The sequence below is a fragment of the Marmota flaviventris genome, chromosome 4 (genome assembly GCF_047511675.1).
Source record: "Marmota flaviventris isolate mMarFla1 chromosome 4, mMarFla1.hap1, whole genome shotgun sequence".
NCBI lineage: Eukaryota > Metazoa > Chordata > Mammalia > Rodentia > Sciuridae > Marmota > Marmota flaviventris.
Genome location: NC_092501.1, coordinates 136,631,122 through 136,648,906, shown reverse-complemented (window position 1 = coordinate 136,648,906; position 17,785 = coordinate 136,631,122). Strand labels below are relative to the sequence as shown.

Below are 17,785 nucleotides of genomic sequence, written 5' to 3'. Positions count from 1 at the left end.
TTGTATAGTATAATATAATATTTTGTATAATATTACCAGTTTTCCCCACAAGAAACTTATACTCCTTTATACTTTTTCCAATAATATTGAGATACCACGTTTTCTTACACCTTGGCCAATCCAGAGTATTGTGAAACTTAATAATTTTTGGCAATCTAGTGAATAAAAACAGCTTTTGTTTGATTTTTCACATTCGCGTGTATAGTAATGACTTTGTATGTGTAACAGAAAGTCAACTTAAACTAACTTTAATTAAAAATACAAATTTTAACTAGTTCATAACTGAGAAATCTGGGGAATGTAGAATCCAGGAAACTGAATCTAAGAGTACTCCACAGTGTCCTGCCTATGCCCCATCTCTGCTACTTTTCTGCATTGGTTTTATTCTCTGGGCTTTCCATGTTGCAGAAGTGATGTCTCTTAACCCAAAAGACAGGGGGCTTCTCCCCCACACAGTTGCAGCCAAGGTTCATTGGATTGGCTTGAGTTATGTTCCCATTTCTGCACCAATTATAGTGGCCACATGAATAGAATATTCTGAATGACAGGTCTGAATCCCCTACCCACCCAGAAATTCAGCCCATGTGTACCAGGCAGACTAGAGGTAAAGAAGAAATGGTTCACAAAAGAAGGAGTAATGGATGCTAAGCAGGAAAAAAAAGATATTCATTACATTGTAGAGTTGGTACTGATTTTTCCTACTTATATTGGAAATTGTTATTTTTCTCTGAACTACTTATTCAAAATTGCTTGTTTATTTTGTTGTATTGTTGGTCAGTTTCTTAGCGGTTTTGTAAAAGCTCATTTTAGAGAAAAATTGCCCTTTATTCTATATGCTAAAAATATTCTTTCTTTTGTTATTTGTCTTTTGATTTTTGATGAAAAATTCTGTCTAAATGTCTCACATGGATGTTTTATAAATTATTATATAATCTGTAATCAGTCTTCATTCATTTAGCATTTATTACTCACCTAAAAAAGAGCCAGGTACTGTATTAGGTGCTGAGAATTCAGAGATGAATGAGAGATAAGGCATTCCTTTTAAGTATTAGTCTTCTGGGTTAAAAAGGTTATAAACTTGCCTAACTATTACCAGATGGTGTCATGTAAGGCCTCACAGTTGAAATTTGAACTGCTTCCAAAAGAATGAGTCGAAGTTCCCTAGCCAGATAAGAAGGGAGACAGGGAATTTACTTGAGCACAGAATGATCTGCAGAAATGATTTCTACAATGTCAAAGCTAAGGATTTCCAGAGTGATATCATGTAGTTCACAACTGAAAAAATGAAAAAGGCAAGAATTCTTGAAGCTTTTTTTTTTAGGATTTTCAAGCCTTTTATCATGATGAAAGATGATTTAGACATATTAGAAGCTCACATATGTTAAGAATGTTCGGATAACTAGAAGCTCTACCTAGAAGCCAAATAAATCACTCACTGTACCCAGTTTCCAGTTGTATCAATCCTATATTTCCTGCTGATTCTGTAAAATGTATAGCCACTACTAGCAATGCAATATTGATTTAACTTAAGAAACAGTGTCCTCATCTAGGACATAGAATATTGAACTAGCAATCGTATAAGATTCTCTTCATTCCTGAGGCTTTATAGCAGATGAGGAGGAAAAAGATAGTTATGGAAGAAAATACAAATTATATTGATATAAATTTTATATTTAGTAATGAAAATGCAATCCAGTGGTATGGAAAGATTAGAGAACCAGGTACCTGGTTTTTTCCTCCTGAAAGTATATTCACAATGAATGCCTTACTGACCTCACTGAAGAAAATCAACCTAGAAAATGGATGTGAAGACAGTATCCTATACAAATATATAGTATCATTAGTAGTTGGAGCATCTATAGAGAGCTCTTCCCATATGATTAAAATTTTATTGCCATCCACATCATGAGCATTTCCAAAAATTATAATCTACTTTGCTACATTGACCATTCTTCAAATCAATCAACATTTATTTATTTAATTAAAATAGCTCTGTGCTCAGACTCTTTTCAAGAGTCCTTCTAGTGTCTCATGTAACACAATTTACCCAATATATTTTTTAATTTCTATAATTTTTGTTGGTCAGTTTTGCTTATTAAATTGATATATGCTTGCTCCCCCAAAAAAGGACTTGATATAACTTGGTAGGTTGTATAAGAGTGAAAAAATATTGATAGTTCAAGGCTAAAGGATCACAAAGGGAAAATAGAAAAAGGAAAACAAAGAAAAGGCTAGACTTAAATCTACCAAAACAATTCTCACCAGAACTCCTCAAATTATAATCTAAGGAACTCTTGTTCTATTTCATGTTTAACAGTTGTTATGAAAAGTTTATATGGCTTATGTAAAAACAAACAAATATAATAAAAGGAAACACTGGAGTTAACAAACTTCAACAAATCTATTCATGATAATATTTCTCAGAACGTTCACTAATGAAAAGCTTCACAACCATCTGTCAGGATTTTTGTTCCATATAATAAAATCACAGTTTTTTCAGAAAAACAAAGGTTTGTTTTTTGTTTTTGTTTTATGATGTAAGTCTTAGATTTCTCACTTTAGTCTTAAAGAGGAAATTGGGGGGAAGAGTCGAGAAAATAGCATCTTTTTCTCAGTAAAGATAACATGTTTAGCATAGACATAGTAATATTACACAAATAATTTCTCACAAATTTTACCAAAAAAATGTGAATTTTGTACATGAGTCATGCTTGATTCTTCCATGTTAAAAACAGTGCTCTTGGTCTGGGGTTGTAGCTCAGTGGTAGAGCACTTGCCTAGTATGTGTGAAGCACTGGGTTCAATTCTCAGCACCACATATAAACAAATAAAATAAAGGTCCATGGACAATTAAAAAAAAAACTAAAAAAATAATAGTGTTCTTGCAAATTATCTAGGTTTTATGGCAGTTTTAAAAATGAATTATAAGTTTTATAGGCATAGAAATTTTATTTTCATTTCTGCATGATCATTTGCATGATTTTCTGTAATGTATTATAGTGTTTACTTGTACAAAAAAAATTCACAAGAATGAAACAGCAATAGATCCAGTACCGAGTTTTAAGTTTTTCTTAAAATTTTTTTACATGGTGGCACCCAAAAAACACAGCAGTAGCCATGTCTAAATTCCCACTGTTCACAGAAAAGGAAATTGGCTCTTGATAAAAATTGAAAAAAGACTACAAACTAAATTTGTAAATTTCATTAAGTATATTCTTACATTTTTATCAAAATTCTTACCTTTTTCACCTGCCAAATTCAAAAGATTGATGTTGCACTCTTGGCTCAAATTTTAAAATGACAGCAAATTCACAGTCTTATCAATAGGTAGGTAGATAGATAATTGATGGATAAATATGATGTAATATATGACATGTTTGGCTTTCATAGGAAAACATACCACAAATGGCAAAATTCTCATTTCCCAAACATTTTGAAGCTTTTTTTCCTTTAAATGACTTGTTTCTTGACTACTAGAAGCCAATGATAGAATAGTATGTATAGCACAAATTATTTACATTATGTTTCATAAAATTCATTTGTAATTGCACTAAGCCAAAATTCAAAATTTAAAATACATTTTAAGAAATTACTAATGGAGACACATACAGACTTTAATACTGTACAGCTGTTTCCTACCAAGCATACTCTCTAAAACACTCTAATAAAATGACTTTGATGAAACTTGAGTAAAATGGAAAATGTAAATATTTAGTTTATCCCTTTTCCAGTAGTTGAGGAGAAGGCTGGAAAAGATTAGAGGAAGGGCCATGTTCCTTCTTCAAGAATGTTTTGTGATGTCTTAGAGAACAAACTGTATCAGATAAGGCGGATCCCTAGGGGTTGGGCAGGCATTTTATGCATGTGGAAGATCTATTAGCATATTCAAGAAAGAACAAAATACTAAATGTTTTCAATGGTTGAAAAATATTGAATTAGAAAAACATATCTGTGCATATAAAATATTTAGACAATTTTGAGTGAAAAACTTACTATTTAATTTCTGGAACAAAGCTTTCATTCATTCCACTGTCTAGTAATTATCCTTTTCTCAAAAAATTATAGGCTTATTTTAAATATTGAGATTTTTAAGGAATGTTTAACAAAATTTTTGTGCCTTTTATAGATCTGTGTCAAAAGATCTCAGATAACCAATGATATTAAACACAATAAATTCTAAGCCTTCAAATATTTTTTTAAAATATATTTAAGCCAAATTTTTTATTTTTATACTTTGTTTTAGAAAAATGAAGACAAAAAGCTTCGGACTCTTAAAATAGTAATGATCTTATACACAAGAAATATGTAATCAGATTTCTTAGTCTTTGTTAGGTCTAATTAAAGTTTATTAAAAATGAAAATAATTTACAAATAATTTTAGCATTCAGGATAAGCACCCTTGCAAATAAGAGTTTATATGGAAATTCTACCAGACTTTTAACTGCTGACATCATTGTGTTGTTTGAATTAGTCTCCTGGGAACAAAAGAAAAGGCTCACAGCAATTTATAAATGAATCTTTCTCTCTTGTGTAACATTATGTGTCCCATTGAAGCACTAATTTTCTACTACTTCTCTTGTTAAAATTAAGCCTTGGGGGGAACTTCATAGTTAACTAGTAATATTAAATTTTGAAATAAAGGACTAAGATATTACACTTAATACTCATCTTTTGTTTTCCCTATAAAATTCTTTTTTATAGTATGCATCCTAAAACAAAATAATTGTGCTATTTGATATCATAAGAGTAGATTCCGTAGATACTGTAAAGCCAAAATTGAACAAAAACTTAAGCTAAGGCAGTTGGCTATTTGTAATGATGAGGATGTTGTGCCAGAAATTCTTAATGATTCAGTTTGCCAAGAAGTTCAAGACAGTGATCCAATTAACAAATGCTTTATTGAAGGAAAAAAAATTCATATCCTGAGCAGTTACTGTGTATTCCACTGTAGGGATTAGCATCATAATTGGTAAGTAGCATGGTAGTACTATTGGGAGAGTCTTAGTGGCCTTAGTAAACTGCTTTTCTGGAAATCTGAATTGTCTAGACTATTTTCATCACCCTTAGTAAGGTGTGTAGTTTAAATTAATAAAAAAGGATAGATGCTTCATCTGTGTAAACTCACAATGGAAGTAGTGTCCCATCAGTGTTCCCATGCAGAAGATTGTTGTCTTTCACACTTTGGGTGATACTATTATTAAGACAAAGTTTTCTCTGATACAGTGATAACTGCTTCATCCTTCTCCTGGCAGGATCCTGTACTCCAAGCTAAATTTTCATTATGTGTGTTAAGTGGACAGGAAAACAACATTAAAATATTAATTTGGCCTTGATAGTTAAAACTGAATCACCTCTGGTAACAGTTCACTAAAACTTTTAGCAAAGTCTAGAAACTTTGCACATAGGAATAATCCTTTGGGTGATTTTTAGGAAGTGTAATGATATGTAGTTAATATCAGAATCCAATTTGATAAAAATATAATACAAAATAATTTGTGCTGTGTGCTTGAAATGAATCAGTAGTGAAATACTTTCAGGATAAAGGCTTATCATCTAGATTGTCTAAAATGACTGTATTAAACAATATATTTCCTTTTATCTTTTTATAGCCAATCGGTGCTTTGAACCCAAAGAGAGCCGTGTTTTATGCAGAGCGCTATGAGACATGGGAAGATGATCAAAGCCCACCCTACCATTATAATACACATTATTCAACAGCAACATCGACCTTATCCTGGCTTGTTCGAATTGTGAGTATCTTCCTTGAGTTACAGTTTACCTTATTAAAGGTAAAGTTTTTTAACATTAAAGTTTTTTAACATTAGTAAATTAAATAAAAATCAGGTATACTTGTTATTCATCTTAAAGATTAGAGAGCAGTGAAGTGGAATTAGAGATCACAAACTCTACCAAAAACTGAATCCTTTCGTTTTTAATGAATTCTCATGTTTGTGGAATTGAGTTACGAAGATAGATTCTGTTGAGCTTCTTGGGCCTAAGTCGGTATTTAATTTAAAAAAAATAATTTATTTATTTATATACTTATTTATTTATTTGATGCTAGGTATTGAACTCAGGGCCTGGCACATGCTAAACACACACTCTACGGTTGAGGTACATACACCTCCAGCCCTCTAAATCAGTGACAAAGAGCCAGCCTTCTGGAGTATATCCTTAATACCCACTATTCCTTTCTCACTAAGGATGTACTCTGGTCCTTAATCTTCTACTGTCTTCTCATTATTGATTCTTAGGTGGCATGTTTTAATATCAGGTTCCAAGTGTTTTCAAGACCTCTTTATTGTCTTTAACACATAAATATACTCAAGTATTTTCAGTCTTTAAAAAGAAAAAAAATAAATAACTGGACATGATGTCACATGCCTGTAATCCCAGTGGCTCAGAATGCTGAGACAGGAGGATCACAAGTTCAGAGTCAGCCTCAGCAACAGTGAGTCACTAAGCAACTCAGTGAGACCCTTTCTCTAAATAAAATACAAAATAGGGCTGGGGATGTGGCTCAGTGGTTAAGTGCCCCTGAGTTCAATCCCCAGTACCCCCCCACACACTGGAAAAAAAAAAAAAGACTCTTCTCAGCCCCCACCCATTCTGTAACTCCTGGCCTTGTGGTCACCTGTACTGAAAGTTCAGCCTCCACTGAAAGCTCAGCCACTTGGCCACCTCACATTTAGTCTTTACCTGATTGATGCAGGTTCCTACCCTCACTTTACTGACTTGTTCTTATGGAGGTCACAGGTCACATGGACAGAATGTCCCATTTCCTACCATCATGTTTCTGAGGCACCTGTTAACATTGCTCACTTCCTTCTCCTAGAAATTCTCCTGGCTCCTCTGACAACATCCCCTTCTAGTTTTTTCCTCTGTCACCCTAACTTCTTGTCCAGTCTCTTGCTCAAATTTCTTTTCCTCAATATTCTCATTCCCTAGGATTTTTCTAAATACTTTAGCAAAGCTATGTCATTCACTGCAAGATAGTGACTTCCAGCTTCTCACTTTATCACAAATATTTCTCATCAGTTTCTACCTCATATTTCAACTACCTATAGGGTACTTGTTCCTGAGTATCACATAATACCATAAATACCATTTTTAAAAGATAACTTTTCTCCATCATGAACTTGCTGTGATTCCTCCTGTTTTTCCTAAATAACTAGCATGATCATTCACCCAATTACCCCATCTAGAGCAATTGGGGGACTTTCCTAAATATTTTTTCCTATTTTTACCTCCTCTCATATCCCAACAGACATCTGTAGGTTCTACCAACTAATTATCTCTAAAATCTATCTATTTTTCTCTATAACTGTGGCACTTCCTTTAGTTAAGGTTTCCATTATTTCCATTATTTCTTATCTAGAATATTAGAAAAGCTTTCGAGTCTGCTTTTTCCAGTCTAGTCTAGTTAGAAACAGTTACTAAAGCCATATGATCTGACTTTTCTTTTTTTACTATAAGGGACTGAAAAGTACTGTAAAATACTAAATTAAATCTCTAATATTTTCTCCTTTTACCAAGATATGGTTCAGACCACTAAGCTATGTGAGTCTCATCTGTCTCAGAACCACACTAGTAAAGCTGCATACATGAAAATATATCTTCTATTTCCAAAGGTTTTTTTTTTTTTTCCCAAACCTAAAGGACAGACTAGCTTGGAGGTCTTCCTCAGGCATTTTTTTCCATCTTAAATAGAGATTGAACTTACAAAAAATGCACTCTATGTATACTTTAACTTGCAAACCGCTAGCAGATGACATACAACAAACACTCACTATTGTTGAAAATGTTTGTCAGGATTATGATTCAATTTAATTGAACACAAATTCTATATCTTTTATAATCATACTATTTATAAGAAGTTGAGGAAGTTTAGATTAACCAGTCTGTTGAAAAAACAAACCCAAATCTTACTTTTAAAAATAAACCATAATAATAAACTAAAGGTAAAGACATAAAACTACTATTTTGTTTTTGACCAAAGTTATTAAATTAGTTTAATTTGTCCAAAGATTCAGTGTAATTATGTGAAGTTGAATTCTTTTACAAAAATGTATTTGAGTTAGAAATTTATTAAGGAAAAAAAATCATTAAACTCTGACACTGTTAACGTAATTAGAAGTTCTGTTTTTTTATTTTCTGATAATTTTGAGAACATTAGATTTATATTTATAAACATTTATCACTATAAACCAATCAGAATGGAGGATCTTTAGTTTATGGATAGTAATAAGTAGTGCCCTCCAGAGATAGGAGAATGCTTCACTTTCAGGCAAGAGGCAAAGCCTATTTGGATTATAGATGGACATCAAGAGAGTTTGTTAGTACCCATCCTGCAGTTTCAGCCACAGGTAAAAACAAAACACAGAGACACCAAAATTTACCAGTCAGTATTTCAAAGAGTTGATTTCCTTTATACTCTATAAAATATGGACTTATTTGATTTGTCCTCACAAATAGACAAAAAAGAAAAAAGATAAATTAGATTGATCACCAAATGTTCCTGTAAAGCTAAATTTTCAGTCATTACCACCATTAGTAGGAAATTATTTATTAGCTGTAAATGAACCGGAAACAAACAAAAAATTGAATAGAGAAAGTAAAATGTTAAAACCTAGACAAAAGAGTGTCAGTTGAGTTCAAGTTCTCTTTTCTAATTAGGATACACCCTGGAAGCCAAGAAAAGATATACTTGGGCTTAAGCAGCCCATGAGAATTTTTTTGTTTTGTTTTGTTTTATTGGGGATTGAACCCAGGGCCTTATGCATGTGAGGCAAGCACTCCACCCACTGAGCTATATCCCCAGTCCAAGAAATAATTCTCAAGCCTCACAGTCTATTTGGCTTCACCATGTTAGTCCACATGAAACTTGCAAAGGGACCTCCAAAATCCTTAGAGAAAGATGTTTAGAAAACATGGGAACTTGGGAGGACTTTTCATACCACCTGCCCTGAATGACAGTCACTGTCACAGAAACAGTAAGACACCTCTCTCAGGTACTTTGGAGTTGAAAAAAATATATACTGGATTGTTTTGAGATTAAATGAGAATAATATGTGATGATAGCATTTTGAAATACATAAGGTAACATCCAAAGGTTCACAAAAACCCTGTTCTCAACCTCCTAATTTCAGTTGACCCCTTTCTATCACAAACAAGCTACACACTTTCTCCAATCATAATTCATTCTTAAGTTGATTTATCAATCTATGCAACTGTATGGCAAAAAATTCCACACATATTTATCCTACATATAGTAGTAGGATATAGACATATAATAGTTGCATACAGATATGCAATCATAAACCATTTGTGTAATTTAAAGTTTCTAAAAGCCACATTTAAAAGCAAAAAAGAAACAGGTGGAATTAATTTTAATAAATTTATTTGTTAATCCAGTATGCCTGAAATGTTATCATTTAATCATGTAACCAATATAAAAAATAAAAGATATTTTACATTTTATACTCTTAAGTCTTTGAAGTCCAGAGTATATTTGCCACACATCTCAATATGAACCAATGACATTTGAATTGCTCAGTATTCACAGGTGGCTATTGGCTACTGTATCAAATATAACAAATCTATAGAGTTGCTTTTATGGGAACTCATTTGGCCCAAAGATCTTAGGCTATGGTGTTATTAATAGAAGTATTGTGGTCTAATAGCTTACTTTGTGTTTAACCTAATGGCCCAGAGAATTGTGATTTCCTCACTCCCATCCAAAGGAGTTTATGAGGTAGAAAATGCATTAAAGTTTGTGTCACTGAGAATTTGTTCATAAAAATGTGATACAGATTAAAATAATTAACTGTCCTTTACCTTTCAAGACAGCTAAACCTAACATCATTAAACTCATTATTAGTTTCAGTCAATAGACTTAATATGACAATAATAATTGCATAAAATGCTAATTAACTAAATACTTCATTGATTTAAGTTAAAAATACTATTTTAGACAAACTACTAGTAAAAGCACTTGTCTAAATTATGAGGCTCTAAAAAGACTGTTTCCTTGATAGCTATTATTGGGCAAGTGATGAATAAACTATTATATTAAAAGTTTGGAATTTTTCAGATAGTAACTAATACAAAATGATATGTTTTATTCAGAATGATGTTGCTTTAATCCTTACCCTGGACATACATCACTACCCTGAAGCAATTAAATCTTATACTGGGACCATTTCAGCCTTCAGAAACACATTCACCTTCTGAATTCAGTATATTCAACTCTCCTATTCAAAATTATCTCTCAGACATTAGTCATAATTCCTTGGAAGTTAAATAGGTTACATTAAAATAAGTTAATTTATAAATATGTTGTTTAGAATTTGAATTTTTTATACATTATGGGTTGTTTTGAAAGCTTGCCCTAGAGTCTCTTTAAACCATGATGTATCTTTAAAAGTATTTATTTGTATAGACGTATGAAAAATTGTGGTATATATGTGTAATAAGAATTGTAATGCATTCCGCTGTCACTCATGTTTGTAAAAAAATCAATTAAGAGAGTATATGTTTGTAATAAATAAAATCATAGAAGCACTTTGGTAAGTTTTATAATTAAAACCAAAGATAGAGCTACTGAATGAAATATTTTCACTATGTTTATTTTGAATACTGATGTTCAAGAACAATGTTTATTTACTTAGAGGAAGATGAGGAATATTTAACCAAGAGCCTAGTGGATATAAGGCACATAGATTAATTAATAGAGTCTTTTGAAAGCCTCTTAGAAATACTTCCAGATTCTTTCAAAAGAAATAGAAGATCAAGGAGCTTGATATCAAATCAGAGACGCGCCGTCTGATAGAAGAAAAAGTTGGCTACGATCTACAGTCGGTGGGGTCGGGCTCCAAATTCCTCAATAGGACACCCATAGCACAAAAGTTAATAACTAGAATCAACAAATGGGACTTACTCAAACTAAAAAGTTTTTTCTCAGCAAAAGATACAATAAGAGAGGTAAATAGAGAGCCTACATCCTGGGAACAAATCTTTACTCCTCACACTTCAGATAGAGCCCTAATATCCAGAGTATACAAAGAGCTCAAAAAATTAGACGATAAGAGAACAAACAACCCAATCAACAAATGGGCCAAGGACCTGAACAGACACTTCTCAGAGGAGGACATACAATCAATCAACAAGTACATGAAAAAATGCTCACCATCTCTAGCAGTCAGAGAAATGCAAATCAAAACCACCCTAAGATACCATCTCACTCCAGTTAGATTGGCAGCCATTATGAAGTCAAACAACAACAAGTGCTGGCGAGGATGTGGGGAAAAGGGTACACTTGTACATTGCTGGTGGAACTGCAAATTGGTGCAGCCAATTTGGAAAGCAGTATGGAGATTTCTTGGAAAGCTGGGAATGGAGCCACCATTTGACCCAGCTATTCCCCTTCTCGGTCTATTCCCTAAAGACCTAAAAAGAGCATGCTACAGGGACACTGCTACATCGATGTTCATAGCAGCACAATTCACAATAGCTAGACTGTGGAACCAACCTAGATGCCCTTCAATGGATGAATGGATAAAAAAAATGTGGCATTTATACACAATGGAGTATTACTCTGCATTAAAAAATGACAAAATCATAGAATTTACAGGGAAATGGATGGCATTAGAGCAGATTATGCTAAGTGAAGCTAGCCAATCCCTAAAAAACAAATGTCAAATGTCTTCTTTGATATAAGGAGAGTAGCTAAGAACAGAGTAGGGTCGAAGAGCATGAGAAGAAGATTAACATTAAACAGGGATGAGAGGTGGGAGGGAAAGGGAGAGAGAAGGGAAAATGCATGGAAATGGAAGGAGACCCTCAGAGGTATACAAAAGTACATACAAGAGGAAGTGAGGGGAAGGGGAAAAATAATACAAGGGGGACAAACGAATGTCAGTAAAGGGGGCAGAGAGAGAAGAGGGGAGGGGAGGGGAGGGGAGGGGAGGGGGGATAGTAGAGGATAGGAAAGACAGCAGAATACAACAGACACTAGTATGGCAATATGTAAATCAATGGATGTGTAACTGATGTGATTCTGCAATCTGTATATGGGGTAAAAATGGGAGCTCATAACCCACTTGAATCAAATTGTGAAATATGATATATCAAGAACTATGTAATGTTTTGAACAGCCAACAATAAAAAATTAAAAAAAAAAAAAAGAAATAGAAGAAAATAAATTTCTGGAATTAGACAAAGGCTAGTGGAAAGAATGATTCCTTCATTTCTTAGAATGTGACTTTGATGTCATATCTCAAATGTAAAAGGAATGATTCTACCTATTCTGAAAGATGATAGAGGATCCTTAAACTGAGATAACCCAGTGCCCAGCACAGAAAGGTGCTCAGTAACTGTTAGTTCCCTTTCCTTTTGCCTTTAGCATGCTTCAAATCACTTTGAATATACATTTTTTTCTTTGCTATAGTTACATTGAAAGTACTACATATTAATTCATGGATGGGGTTTTATTTTGTTTTTTGGTTTTCTTTTTAATGAAATGTTTTTTAAATACCTTAATTTTATTAATTTATTTTTATGTGGTGCTGAGGATCGAACCTAGCACCTCACACATGCTGGGTGAGCGCTCTACCGCTGAGCCACAACCCCAGTCCCAGTTTTGTTTTTTAAATCAAATGAAGAGAAGGAAAAGAAGAAAACTACAAGGAGAAAAGGACATTTAAAAGATTCTTTTGAGATGATTAAGCAAAAATCAAATAAAACAGAAGAATAAAGCAGTTAGGTAGGAGTTGGATTATCCAGGATGGAATTAATTGTCTGTAATCATTAAAAGGACGATAAGGTTCTTAGTGTACTTGGAGGGGGCTGAAGCTTGTGATGGCATGTAGTGGGACAGATGTTTCCTAGTACAGGCTAACTGAGCTTAGTTTTCCATCACTGAAAAAGAACTGGAAGATATGACATGAGCTTGGGGTGGATGTAATCAGGAGAAGACAATCTGCCACTTGCCATTTATATTGTAGGACCTGACCCAGAGTTTTTAAAGCCTAGTGGGTGCCAAATTTTTATTAATTTTCAAAATTGCTGTTTAGATTTATTCATTCATACATCATATCTCCCAAGCTTTTCTAATAGAAAGTCCACATATCTCACATAATGATGTCCCTATATAAAATGGTTTGATTAACATGTGATAAGTGAAAAAATATAAAAGATCTTTAAGCTTCCTATTGCACTTGATCCTGCATTGGTATGGCCTGAATCAAATGAAAAAGAAAGGCTTTGCACTGTGCCTTGAAGGTAATAGAGAAAAACATAGAAAAAAGCGATCTCCACAGTAATCAGAGCTTGGTAGATCAATACTCACTTATAAACAAATAGGTTATCAATTTCTATTAGTACTCTACCACTGTAGCCGCTGGAGGCTTTCAGGAATAATGAGAATATATGTCAGATTGTAGTGAATGGCCCTAAAGCAGTTGTTAATCAGATCTTTTTAAAAGTTGCTTAAGTCAGTAAAATTTGGAATTCTTCAATATTCTTTGCTTTGGTATACCATCAGATTAATAAGCTTTGTTACCAGAAATAAAAAGTAATTCTTCAATTTTAGATTTTTTTCACTGTGCCCTTCAGTGCTACTCTTAACATTCCTTTAAAATAGGGTTGAAAATTATAAAGGATTTTTATGATTTTGATTGGGGTAGAGATCAGTTTTTAGTGGCTGATAAAAAGTAAGACTTTGCAGTATAAATGAGTCTTCACTCACATCTGTTTAATAGGTTAAATACAGAGAGGCAAGTCTAGTCCATCTAAATTAATCTGTGTTTACTACCTACAGAGAAAAAAAGTAAATGTCTCACATCCTAGAATAATGAAGATGTGAGTTTGAAGATATGACCTTTGGGTCAAACTTCTACTAGTGCTGAAGAACTGAAAAGAAAAACTATATCTTACCCATATTCTTGTCTCTCAAGAGTCACTTCATATGTTTAGGTATATTCAACAAACATTTTTTTAAAACACTTAACAGTGAGCCATGCTTGGTGCTGGGATACAGATGAATAAGACTTAAGCAATTAAGTAGGAGTTCAGTCAGGGACAGCAGTGAACTGGCATCCTGGTGAGGAGTCCAATAATTAATACTTGGCATGATGCATAAAGCTGGTAGTCATTGTATAATGCTTTGTCAGGTAAGATACATTTATTTTATTTAATCTCATCTAATTCTCATAATCACCCCCAAGGTAAGGTATTGTCAGTCCCAGTTTACATAGATGAAGAAATGGAGACAGTTATTTGATACAATGATGTAAGGTAGAGTAACTTTCCTAAGATGGATAGATAGTTAAACCAAAACTCCAGATCTATTATATTTCATTCAATTTATTAATGCTTCTTTTTAGACATTTTATATTTCAATTCTAATTAATTTAATTTAGTGATTCTATATACTAAATTCGCTACCTGACTTGTAGTAGTAAATTAAGTTTACAAAGCAAATTTATTAGTGAAAGACATCTCATAAAAATTTATATTCCTAACCTAATTGTGATGACAGCTATTTGTTTACCATATCACTTAAGATCATAAACAACAATATGAACTTCTGATTGTGTATCTGGTTTTCAGGTGAATTAATAATGCCTTCTTTACTGGTAAATCATCATATCCTTCTTGGTCTTATCACTTTCATCACACTTTTTTTGTCATTCAACAATGAACATAAAATATTAGCAGTGTATAACAAGCATGAAATTGATGAGGTCCAGCCACATTAAATTTCAGGAGGATACTGAAAAGAATAATATTTGTAGCCGTTGCCCCTGAGCCAGTCTTAAGGATAGTTACAAGCAAGGGAGCTTAAAAAGGCAAAAAAAAAATGTTTATTATACTTAAGAATGAGCACAGATTATATAATAAGAAAAAAGGCTTAAATGTTTTGGAAAATGTCATATAGATTTCTTAGCATTCATTATTTAACCTGGAGTGACATATCATTTATCCTTGACTTTCAGAGAAAAATTAAGGCATGGAAAGGGAAATACTATTTATCTTTGCTATACTTATCAGTAACTAAGGAATTCTTAGTAAGAATGAATGTTATTTAATCCTTTTAAACTTGGAAGCAAACCAAATGACATCAAAAACAATGTCTCTCTCCCAACATAAAAACTATAGAACCAGCCTTTTAAAATTAAATTTGCTAGGACATTGTGATAATGTTATTCCTAAATTTCCTGCTAGGGGAAGATGTCCTGGATGACAGATACTATGTTAACCTAAGGTAATCACCTCAGAATAAAAGAAGGACTAGAGTTCATTCAGTCTTATTTGTACTTCCTTTACTTCACTGCTTTATTCAACAGATTAAGTATTGAGCAACTTCAGTGTACCAGAAGTTGGGCTAAGTGTTAGAGATAAAATGGCAAATAAGATTGATATGGCACCTACCCATAATGGGGAATGTACACAACTTAACAGTCAATTATAATGCAGCATGGTAAATGCTCGGCATTGTTTGAGCTTCTATAGGCTGCTGTGAGCATGCAGGAGAGCTTTGGTCAATCCAGGAGTCTTTTGGGGGGAACATGGCATCTTGGATGAGACTTAAAGGATAAAAGAACTTAGATAAGGATAGTGAGGAAAAGGGATAAGGGATAAATGGTGGATGGAATGTCACACTCAAAGGACAAAGTGGCAAAACCTTTGAACATAGGTGGGAATAGTAAGATAAAAGAGTTAAACAGGTTGTAGATCATTTAGGCTTTTGTAAGACAAATGAAGTAGTTTAAACTTTTTTCTCAGACCTCCTAAGAGCTGTGGAAGGATATTAAGCAGGTGTTTGCATTTTTAAAAGGTCACCAGACTATGGAACTAGTGCTTGAGTAGCTTTTCCCAGGCATTCTAAGGTGGACAATTCCCTACCTAATTCCACATTGCAGAGGATGTCCGAGTAACATTTTTTATTGCAATGTTAGTATGCATGGCCCTAATTATTAGAAAGAAAATCTGAGTTATGAATGTCATGCAAAATAATTTACCATAAGATCATACAGCACTAGACTCCCATCCTTTTATAGATAAGAAGATACAGACCCAAGTAGCCAAAGACCTGCCAGGGTTGCGGAGCAACAGGTACGGGTGGTGACACAGTCAGACCCAGACCCACATCCCCTCCCACCTTGTTGTAGGCCTTGATACAAGCTCTTCACTGCTTCTGCATCAAGACGGTCTCAGAAATACTCATATGTTATAAACCCATGAGCACATCTGTGTTTCGAATGGTTCATTTACTGATTGTGTTTTTTGCCTAGGAACCTTTCACAACCTTCTTCCTCAATGCAAATGACGGGAAATTTGACCATCCAGATCGAACCTTCTCATCAATTGCTAGGTCTTGGAGAACTAGTCAGAGAGATACTTCTGATGTAAAGGTAGGCACTTTTATTTGTTGATATTAGTGGAATTTCAAAATTTGTTGAAATTTTGACTTTCTTATTAAATGATGTATAAGACATTTTATATTGCAGCTTTGTTCCATCATATTAAAATTACAAGCTACATCTAACCTTAAAAGAAATAATTTTGAGCATCATAAAAATAATTCAGGATTCTTTTATATTAATCAGGTAAGGTATTTTGTTATTCAAAAAATCCCCATCTAATTTAGATGAAATAATCAGGGGATGGAAAGAAAAGCCCATAAATTGCCTTTCCTGCTGTTCACTCAATATTTGGCCCATTCCATAAAACACAGCAGGAATTGGATTTGACCTTAATGTGTCATATTGGTATAGCTTGCCCAGCTTTGGGTTGGTGTAGCCTGGGGCAATTAATAAAGCATTAATGACAAGCCCCATTTAAAATGTAGGCTTTTCTGTACAGCCTTAGCTTTTACTTGACTGTGCCTAGGGATACTATGCAACAATACACATTAGATTAAACCAACACATAGACAATATCCAGGAACAGCCAGAGAGCAATTTTACAGTTACTCTATGTATTTAACTGTTGTTAAATACAAAAATTTATTTTTCATTTATGGGGGCTCTTGCTTTAAGGAAAAGAAAAAGATTGTATTCAAAACAATAAAATGCATTTGTTCTCTTTCTCTCTCTCTCTTTTTTTTTTCTTTTTGCTTTTTCCCCCTGATAATAAGATTACATGATCAAGTTCTTGCCTGGGTAAATGTGTTTCTTATTTTAAGCCCTTTTTCTTCAAGGCAAGTTTTTTCCCATAACTGTCACTCAGCATAAAAATGTCGTAGTATCATTTAGGGTTCTGATCCAACAAAAAGCAGTAAGGTCAAGTCAAATTTACATATGTGTGCTTTTCTATTCTAAAATATTTATAAAGACAATTACTAGAAAGAAAACTGAATGAACACAACTTTTGTTCATTTCTTTTTCCAAAGCAGAAAACAAAGGAGGTGGGAGCCAAGCAGAGTATAGCACATCCCTGTGTTTTTGTTGTTGTTGTTGTTGTTGCTATCAAACTTTTACCTAAGTGAATATTAATTTATACATACAACATACTCATGCTTAGAGAATTTAACCTGCACCCTTATTAAGTTCTTAAGATTCATAATTTTCTTTTAATAGTCTTGTAACTTTTCTGAGGACTTAAAACTCTAAAATATTCATAAACCATCATTTTAGATTGATTTACTACCAATTAAATCAAGGAAGGAATTTGTTTCTTATTTAGTAATACTTCGAATATGAGAAACAAAATGGGAGACAATAGACCCTCATTGATCCATAGAATCTCAAATTAATATAATGTTTATAAAAAGCACTCAACA

The 17,785-nt window shown here is 33.3% G+C and overlaps 1 protein-coding gene across 4 annotated transcripts in view; it reads left to right on the top strand.

The window, feature by feature from the left end:
- The window catches only part of Nbea (neurobeachin), a 639,704-nt gene that overhangs the window by 549,394 nt on the left and 72,525 nt on the right, over positions 1–17,785 (top strand). For all 4 annotated transcript variants that reach the window (XM_071611544.1, XM_071611543.1, XM_071611542.1 and 1 more), the window contains exons 45-46: positions 5,610–5,750; positions 16,296–16,415. In XM_071611544.1, coding sequence (XP_071467645.1) covers positions 5,610–5,750; positions 16,296–16,415 — 261 coding nt within the window. The remainder of the gene's footprint in view (positions 1–5,609; positions 5,751–16,295; positions 16,416–17,785) is intronic.